Genomic DNA, 9865 nt, shown 5'->3' on the forward strand with positions numbered 1-9865 from the left:
CTATGCACATTTATGCTGCAGTGAGCCCCATTTAATGCAGTGACGTCACGTTTGAGTAACAACACACAGAATTAGGACGCAAGATTATGATAACCTATCTACCCATCTTCCTTTGATTTGCTGTTGTCTCAGTGATGTGGTTGCTAAGGAAATAGTCTGAAGCTTCTGTTGATTTGTATAGGAACCTGAACCTCAGTTGGACCCTTTGAGAAAAGGGAATTCTAGTTTCCCAACTTTCCCTTTTTAAGCCACTAAAAGCAAGCGGATAAAATAAATGTGGTGATACTGTGAAAAAATACCTCAACACAGTGCTTTTTTTTTCTGGCGGTACGCATACTCCTAAACATTTTGTGAATCTAAGTTTGGCCTCATTGAGGGGCAGTATTTCAATATGTGTAGGAAAATGAGAGTACCTCTAAACATATTTTTTTTTAAGAAAAAAAGCACTGCCTCAGCATATAAGTGGATCCAGGTACAGATCTATTTAATTAGTAGTGAAGCTGCCTCAAAGCGAACGCTGTCTGTGTAAGTACGGTACAGTGAGAAAAATCCCAGAAAACGATTTGTTGGTCCGCAGCGACAAGATGGCAGAAAGTAATTGTATTATAAAGGCCTCCAATTTAAGCCTGTCCCAGAATCTCCCACCTGTTAGGATTTTGGCACTCCCTAATATAATGCAGTTCATGCCTGATTCAGTTCCCCTGCAGATCCAGCAGTACCAACTGCATCTCAAACGTGAACTTGCAAGCCTCCCAAACCAATTCCTGCAAAGTGGTCGGTGGCAGAGCACATGCAAAGAACGCCCCGGCACCTGGGTTCAAGCCAGTGTGGTGTAGTGGTTAAGAGTGGTAGACTCGTAATCTGGGGAACCGGGTTCGTGTCTCCGCTCCTCCACATGCAGCTGCTGGGTGACCTTGGGCTAGTCACACTTCTTTGAAGTCTCTCAGCCCCACTCACCTCACAGAGTGTTTGTTGTGGGGGGGAGGAAGGGAAAGGAGAATGTTAGCCGCTTTGAGACTCCTTCGGGTAGTGAAAAGCGGGATATCAAATCCAAACTCTTCTCCTCCTCCTCCTCCTCCTCCTCTGTGTGAGTCCCCACTCACCCGCTCATCAAACAAACAAAATAGCAAACCCCCACCTTAGATCTTGCATAAAGGAATGTGTGCAAATCAGAGAAATTAGTCTTGGGGCTGCTGTGTGATTTGTTCCAAGTCTGTACAGTTGTACCTCAGAAGTTGAATGGAATCCGTTCCGGAAGTCCTTTTGACTTCCAAAACGTTCAGAAACCAAGGCGCGGCTTCCGTTTGGCTGCAGGAAGCTCCTGCAGCCAATCGGAAGCCCTGTCGAACGTTCAGGTTCCAAAGAACGTTCCCAAACCGGAACACTGACTTCCGGGTTTGCGGCATTTGGGAGCCAAAACGTTCGAGTCGACTTCCGAGGTATGACTGTATTAGCTCCCTATCTATGTTCAAAGAGAAACCTGCTAAAAACAGCAAGCAGGGGAGCCAAAACCCTCACCAGCAGATTTTGGCAGGTGCCCACTTCATGCAGGTATATAGGATTGCATGCTGCTCCAAGCCCTATGAGAGCAGTGGTTCCTCAAAGGGTGTGGCAGGGGAGGATGGAAAGCATGGCAGGAAGATTCCAGGAAAATCAATATTCTATTTTGGGAAAGATTCATGTTCTTATGTAGCTGCATTGTTTTACACTTTCTGGATGTCCTACGATCATAATATAAAATAGTTGTGTACTATGTTATAAATCAAGCACTGCTAGGAGTTGTTTCTTTTTGTTTCCCAGTGTATTTCTTATCAATAAAAAAATTTTGTGTGGCAGAAGCAAATTTTTATTCTGAAAGTGTGGCCCAAAGAAAAAAGCTTGAGAACCACTGCTGGGTAGAACATGAGACTCTTACTTTGTGGGTTTGAGCCCCACGTTGAGCAAAAGATTCCTGCATTGCAGGGGGTTGAGCTAGATGACCCTCGGGGTCCCTTCCAACTCTACAATTCTATGATTCTAATGACTCCCGAGTAAACATAACTTGGATGAAGGAATTGTAGGTATGCTCATCAAATTTGCAGGTGACACCAAACTGGGAGGGCTAGCTAATGCTGCAGAAGACAGAATTGGGATTCAAGATGACCTTAGCAAATTGGAGAACTGGGTCCAAACTAACAAAATGAATTTCAGTAGGGACAAATGAAAGGTTCTACACTTAGGCAGGAAGAACCAGCTGCACAAATATAAAATAGAGGAAACCTAACTTGACGGTAGTGCATGTGAAAAGGAGCTAGGGGGTCTTAGCAGACCACAAGCTTAACGTGAGTCAACAGTGTGATGCAGCAGCAAAAAAGGCTCATGCTATTCCGGACTGAATCCACATAAGTATAGTGTCCAGTACAAGAGAAATAATAGTACCACTCTAGGTTAAAGGTAAGGTAAATGATCTCAGGACAGTTGAGTCCAGTCAAAGGAAACTACAGTATGGGGTGCGGCACTCATCTTGCTTTCAGGCCAAGGGAGGCGGCGTTTGTCCACAGACAGCTTTCTGGGTCATGTGGCCAGCATGTCTAAACCGCTTCTGGTGCAAGAGGACACCGTGACGGAAGCCAGAGCGCACGGAAACGCTGTTTACCTTCCCACTGCAGCGGTACCTATTTATCTACTTGCACTGGGATGCTTTAGAACTGCAAGGTTGGCAGGAGCTGGGACAGAGCAATGGGAACTCACCCGTCACGGGGATTCAAACTGCCAACCCTCCGATCAGCAAGCCCTGGTCAGACTCCACCTGGAGTCCTGTCTCTAGTTCTGGGCACCACAATTTAAGTTGACAAGTTGGAACATGTGCAAATGGGTGCCCAGGTAAGCCCTACCCCACTTAATCACAAGATGTGGTGCACGAAGACCATTTGAATGGCAATGCCCATCTACTTGGGAGGGGGTGGCCCCCTCAAATATTTAATGGGGGGGGGCTGAAGGGACCTTGGCCCCTAGAAGTTGGCTACTATGTGTGCTGATGAGGACGACTGATGAGATGATCCAGGGTCTGGAGACTGGAAACCAAGACTTATGAGGTACTGTTGGGAGAGTTGGGTTATGTTTAGCCTGGAAAATTGAGATTGAGAGGAGACATAATAGCCATCTTCAAATATATTAAGGACTGTCACACAGAAGATGGAGCGAGCTTGTTTTCTCCTGCTCCGGAGGGTAGGACCCGAACCCATGGCTTGTTGCAAGAGAGGAGATTCTAACTAAATGACAGGAAGGACTTCCTTACAGTAAGAACTGTTCGATGGACTCCAATGAGAGGTGGACTCTCCTTCCCTTTTTATTTAAGCAAAGGTTGAGTGGCCACCTGCCAGGGATTATCTAGTTGAGATTCCTGCATTGCAGGGTTCCCTTGGGGTCCCGTCTAACTCTACAATTCTACGATCTAAGCGAGCATGTGCAGAGTGCAGGGCTGGCGCGCAGCCCTGGGAGCCTCCGCCTCCCTCCTCCCGCCCCGCTTCCCGGGGGTCGCGACCTCTGTCTCTCGCCTGGACCGGGCGAGGGCGCGATCGGAGCCGAGGAGCCTCTTCCCGCCCGAACCGCGCGTTTGAATCGCGGAGGCCCGCCCAGCGTCCCGCCCCAGGGCGGCCAATCAGGAGGCGGTAGACGCCTTCTCCTGCCCGGAGCTGGCTTCTGATTGGCCGGCGGCAGAAAAGGGAATGCTCCTCAAAGGTTACAATTGTATCCGAAGCAGAGAGCGCAGAATGAAATCGGGGCGGGGCGAAAGAAACAACAAGGCACGTGGGGGCGGAGCCGGAGGAGGAGGAGGAGGAGGAGGAGGGGCGGCGGCGGATTGCGGCTCCTGTCCGGGCCAGGCTAGGCTACAGCTCGGTAGGTGGGGCGGGGTGGGGTTAGCAGGCTGTGCCGGCTTCACCCTTTGCACCGACGGGGCGGCCCCCCTCCAGGCTTCCCGCAACAGCAGCAGCAGCCGCGGCCCCGACTAGCCAGCCGAGCCCCCCGACGGCTCCGCCCAGGGCTCGGCATTCCAGCGCCGCCTCGCCCTCGACGGCTGCCCTGCCGGCCTCGGGGTCGGAGGCGAGTTGCGCGAGCGAGAGGGCGATCCTGCGCCTGGAGGAGGAGCGGACCGCGGCGGAGACTGCGAGCGGCAGGGTCGGCCGACCGGCCGGCTGCTGTCCGCCGGGACCGGGTTCCGTGCGGTGTGAGCAGAGGTAGGCGGCGGCGGCGGCGGCGGGGGTGGGATGGGTTGGGCAAAGCCTCCGGGCGGCTCGTTGGCAAGCGCCGAAGGGCGCGGGGGTGCGTCTAAGCTTTTGCAGAATGCTTCTCCCCGCTCCGCTCCCCCTCTTTCGCGCGGAGGTGCACCTGAGCAAATTGGATTTGCTGCGGATCTTGTCGTCGCTGGGTGCAGGGCGGCCGGGCGACCTCCTGGCCCTTCTCACGCCCGGGGCCTCCCGGCTCTCTTCCCCTGTCCAGGCGTCGTCGTGGGCATGCAGCCGGGGAGCGCCGGGGACCGGCTCAGCGGGGCTGCCGCCCGGGGAGACACGAGCGAAGTGCGGCGCCTCCTCTTCGAAGAGCTGGTGCAGCCGGACGCGCGCAACCGCTTTGGCAAGACCGCGCTACAGGTAGGCGAAGCAGACTCCCTTCCCTGGTTTTTGTTCCTGGAGATGATTTGGGAGCTCGTCTTCCTTCTCGCTTCTCTTTAGAAATTAGCCCCAGTCCTTGTTTGACTGAAACTCACCCTTCCTTTGTCTCCCGGTGTCATCTTCCTCTTTGATTTGGACCACAGGACCCAAAATTATACCCTCCTCCATCCCATCTTTCTGCCAGTCTTGGGAAGTTCCTCCACAGCATAGATACAAACAACTGTTGTTCTGTCAACAAGATGCAGGCATAGATTCAACAGGCGGCCCTCCTTTCTGCTGGGTCTCAGCTCAGCAGGGTCACTGGAGGGGCACAGAGCAACTGCTTTCAACCAACATGTGGGGGGGGGGGGGAAGCAGGCAGGTCCTGCCTTGGCTGAGTAATGGATGCCAGGTGGTGTCTGAGCTGAAGTATTTAAAGTCCCTTCTTGGTTGCGTGACAATTGTCTCCATAGCAATTTCCACAATAGATTAAATCAAAATTCCAAAATCAAAGAAGCATGGAGTTTGTGCTGCTCTGGCCGCAATCCATAAATATGATTATCTCCATCAGAATGTGCCTTGTCAGAAAACAGCCTGGCCAGTTCGACAGTGGGCCCACCCCTCTCTGATGCCTTCGCCTTCCCCTTCCCCCCCCCTAGGTGATGATGTTCGGGAACGTTTTCGTGGCGCAGGAGCTGCTGAAGCAAGGGGCCAACCCTAACGTCCGCGACGAGTCGGGCACGGCGCCCGCTCACGACGCTGCCCGCACGGGCTTCCTCGACACCTTGAAAATCCTGGTGGAATACGGCGCGGATGTCAACGTAGCGGATGCTTCCGGCTCGCTGCCCCTCCACGTTGCTGTCCGGGAAGGCCACGCGGACGTGGTCCTCTTCCTGGCACCGCAGTCCAAGTTGCAGCACCGAGACTCTGACGGGCGGACGCCGCTGGAACTCGCGCAACACCTGGGGCTTTCGCACATCCAGGGCATCCTTGAGCAGCTCCTCTCTGCCCCAGCTTAACCCGAGGAGGGGCCACCTTGCCTGGGCAGAGAGAGCTGGATCAGCACTGAGCCAACTCCTCTCCCTTGTGTTTTTAGGCCCCCCTTCCCCAAAAGACTCTCCCTTTCCTCCCAGGGCCCTGGAACAAAGGCAGCTTCACCTGCCCTACCTCAAGAGTGTGTGTTTGATTCTATTTGCTGTTGTTGCTATTTATATGTATTTTATGAGCTCTCTTATCCGCTTGTGATTTCTCCCCGGGAGCCAGATGGCCCTTGTACCACCCTGCACTCAGCTTTGGCCAGCGTGCCTTAACTCTAACTACCATTTTCTGCTTCTTGTCTTGGGGAGGCCCTAGCCGCTTGTATACGCATCTCCTTGCAGTATTCAGGTGGGATGGGGAGGTTCTGATGCAGAGAGCATCCCTGAAGGCATTGGGGGGAGCTCTGGGTGCGCTTTCTGAGAGCTATTCCTTCCTCCACGTTTGGCTCCTCTTCCCCTGCAGAGTCCAGAACTCCGCAGCATCTAACTGCACAGGATTCTGTTCCCAAAGAGATCTTTATCCACCCTGCAATTTCTCCCTAATTTCTGTATGGTCTTCTCTGGGGGGGGCCTTGTGCTCCCTTTAGCCATTAACAACTGTTTCCATCTCAGCCTTGTAGTAGTTCTCTTCTGTTATCTTTGACTAAAAAAAAAAATGTTTAAGCCTTGTTTTTGGCAGCTTGTTCCCTGTAATGAATTTGTGGATCTGAGCTGTGTATATAGTAGATTTTAAAAGGAGGGCAGATTTATTCTATTTATTGTGATTTGCAAGAGTTTGTTTTATGGGATGATTAATTTAATGATTAAAAAATATTAAATCCATTTGCGACTTAGTGACTAGTGATCCTGGGAAAACTTTTCCGGAGAGGAAGGCGTCAAGAAAGGCCTTCCCCGTTGCTCTGTTTCCTTCAGAAAATGTGGATGAGAGTACGAGGCTCTTGCTGAGCACCTGAACGCCAGAAAGCACATAGGGTAACATCGCTGGAACATTAGAACTCACCCTATGTAAGATTGATGGGAACACTTATTTAGCTGCTTCCAGGATTATAATTCCTTGTAATGGGTTGTATTCCTGTGTTCATAGGGAAGTTGCTTTGCTCCTGAAAAATGCTTAGTGACTATGGGTCCTGGCAGCAGGCAACAGAGGACCCTTAGTTTTTTCCTCTTCACATTCATATTCCCCCAAGACAGCATTTACACCCTCTTTTCCCTCTTAACAACCCTGTTAGGAAGTTAGGCTGAAAGTGAGCCCGCCAAAGCAGCTTTTCAGCTAAGGAGCGATCTAGAGGGTGTGAACTGCCATGTAGCAATTGATCTTGCAGCGCCTTTTTTCAACAGTGTAGTTAACAAACAAAAAAATTCGGGTCGAAACAAGCCAATGGAATGGGCCTGGCCTTGCCTTCTGCCCACTGCAGGCTGGCTGTAAGAAACGGAGGTCGGCTGCAGCTTCTCGTTCTTTCTTCTAGGAACCCTGGAAACACTTGACAGAAGGAAGGAGATGGAAGTGTGAGCTGGGATGGGGAGCCATTTCCAGCCGCACCAAATTTAGAGCAATGGTTCTTAACCTTTTTGGGGTCATAGGTGAAAGCTGAGAACAACCTATTAACACATATACGAAATATTTTGCATGCACTTTTATTGCATTGTGGAAAACTTTTTTTTGTGTACCTGATTCATGGACCCCTTAGGGACTCCTGATTACCTCTGGAGCAGAACCTCAGCGAACAAGTAATTTATGGGTTCGTCATCACTTCTGAAATTTGGCTATAATTTAAACAAGCCCCTCTCCGCATAAGTGACAAATTCCATGCTGCTTCATCTTCATTGTCTACTTAAGAGAAGCACGCTGCCCATTGCAAGCCTTTGAATGACCCCCTCCTGTTCACACATTGAGCCTTCCTGGTGCTGAAGAGGTTAGTTGAAGCTAGTTTCTGATCTTGCTTTTTCGGCCGATTCTCCCTTTGAATATGGAGACTGGACCGAGGCTGAAGACGTTTATGTTGGGAAACAACTTTAAATCAAAGTTGTTAAGTGTTTACGGTGTGGCGAAGTGGAGAAATAAACGACAAGGAAGGCTTTGGGTAAATCAGGCTGAGAGTTGCATTAGAGCATCTTGATTGCTATGCTCTTCAGATAGAGTATAACTGGCCTAGAAGCTCCATTCTCTCTAGGTTAGCCTCTTGAGCAAACCTGGAAGGGGCGAGAATTACAACCCACCTCACTGCTTCCTTCTCTGATACGTATATTGGTTGGTGCGGTTCGTGGAAGCCCTTGAAGCAATTTCCTGCTCCTCTCTGATGTTTGGGTGGGAGGCAGAGGTTTCGCCCTTTCAATCTGCGGTGGAATTCTACGGAGATCATGTGTCCCGATTCTGCAGCAGTGCTGAGACACCAGAAATAGTACAGCGAGGGGCGGCTTTTGTGCCGGGGAAGGCAGACAGGCAGCAGCAAAAACAACCTTCTGGGTTGAACTTTATCGCCCAGAATAATGTCCCAGCTGCTGGGTGTGGCACCCAGCGATATAGGGAAGGAAGGAAGCCAAGTGTTTTGTAACACCAGTTGTCTGCCTTCTTGCCAAGCGGGGTGGGTGTGCGTGTACGTGCAACCCCAGACGGAGATAGCAGACACTTTAAAAATGAAAGCACAAACAGCTGAGCCTGTTTTGCAACTTCACCAGGTTCGATTCCCTGCCAAGTACCCAGCATTTGCCAGGAAACCACTAACAGCTGAGAGTGGGGATTACCAGAAAAGCCACTGTTCCTTGTCTGTGAGATGGGTGATGTCCTGCCCTTGTGAGGGCTTTCAAATTTCTGGGTTTTATGTGTACCATGGTGTTTCTCCTCTCCGCACTCCTCCCAGCGGTCATTCCTTTTCCGGTCACACCTATGCGGTTTAGGACCCTCGTATTTAAGGGACCGCCTCTCCTGGTATGTCCCATGTAGGACCTTAAGGTCCTCAAATAATAATCTTTTGGAGGTCCCGAGCAACAAAGACGTTAGGTTGGCCTCAACTAGGGCCAGGGCCTTCTCAATATTGGCCCCGACTTGGTGGAACAGTCTATCACAAGAGACCAGGGCCCTGCGGGATTTGGCATCTTTCCGCAGGGCCTGCAAGACGGAGCTGTTCCACCTGGCCTTTGGGTTGGTTTCTGTTTAATATTTACGCTTCATCTTTTATTGGTGGGATATTTTGAGATTGAGACCTGCAGTTTTAATTGAATTTTTAAATTTGTATTTTAATCTGTTATTTTAAATTGATCGTTTTTATGTTTTCTTGCTGTGATTTTAATTGATGTTAGCCGCCCTGAGCTCGGTTTTCTGGCTGGGAAGGGCGGGGTATAAATAAAATTATTATTATTATTATTATTATTATTATTATTATGGATGCATGACCTGACTTATCAGTCTCCAAGCACTGTGGTCGTTTGTAAGGGATTCCCACGTGGCAGGGTTAACGTTGCCAGCCTTCATGTCATGTTTGCAGACATCTTTGTCACACAGAGTTGGTCTGCCAACGGGCCTGGTGCCGGAAGCTAGCTCCCCGTAGACCACGTCCTTGAGGAACCTGCCATCTTCCCTTTTGTGCACATGACCACCATGCCAGGGTAGAAAAGGTCCACCTGCATCAGCACATCTGCCTCAGCTGCAACAAAACATGGCTGTCCTGTATCAGTCTCTAACTCTCCAACGGTTTGACTTCACCCCCCCCAAAGGTGAACTCCATTGCCTCCCAGATGCCAGCCAACCATTGAAGTGCGAGGGGCAGGGCCTGCTGATGCCAGGAGGAAAAGGTAGACTTGACCACTGCTCAGCCCAGAGGCTCTCAGGTTTGCTCATATAATACAGATTAGTTAACCTTTCTAAATAGAATATTTTGCATTGTACTTGGCCCCACCGAGCACACAGTAGCTTCCCACCAAATAAATAAATAAATGCTAGCTAGCAGCCTCCTTGGTCCACAGAAACGAAGAATTAATAGTACAATGGTTTATATATTTTACTAGAATTAAAACTGCAGCTGCATACAGACTTAAATGGAAGCAATGTCCACCAAGCTTTCTCAGATTTACTTCTTAGTAAACACACTTGAAAATGACCTACAAGAACGGCAAAGCAGTGAACTAGCACACACACACACACAGGTATTTCAATCAGATCTACAGTCTGGAAAAAAGTAGTAATTCATCGTGTGTTTTCGTGAG

At 50.1% G+C, this 9865-nt stretch overlaps 1 protein-coding gene across 2 annotated transcripts; it reads left to right on the forward strand.

The window, feature by feature from the left end:
- The first annotated feature begins 3737 nt into the window (after positions 1-3737).
- CDKN2D (cyclin dependent kinase inhibitor 2D) lies at positions 3738-6487 on the forward strand. Of its 2 annotated transcripts, none has more exons than XM_033173580.1 (3): positions 3738-3879; positions 4480-4628; positions 5288-6487. In XM_033173580.1, exons 1-3 carry the CDS (start codon positions 3753-3755, stop codon positions 5645-5647), a joined length of 636 nt encoding a protein of 211 aa, XP_033029471.1. In that variant the 5' UTR covers positions 3738-3752; the 3' UTR covers positions 5648-6487. The 2 variants fall into 2 exon arrangements, with proteins under 2 accessions (XP_033029471.1, XP_033029472.1); XM_033173581.1 differs by lacking the exon at positions 3738-3879 and adding an exon at positions 3906-4217.
- Positions 6488-9865: the final 3378 nt, after the last annotated feature.

Source organism: Lacerta agilis, chromosome 16, assembly GCF_009819535.1.
Source record: "Lacerta agilis isolate rLacAgi1 chromosome 16, rLacAgi1.pri, whole genome shotgun sequence".
Lineage (NCBI taxonomy): Eukaryota > Metazoa > Chordata > Lepidosauria > Squamata > Lacertidae > Lacerta > Lacerta agilis.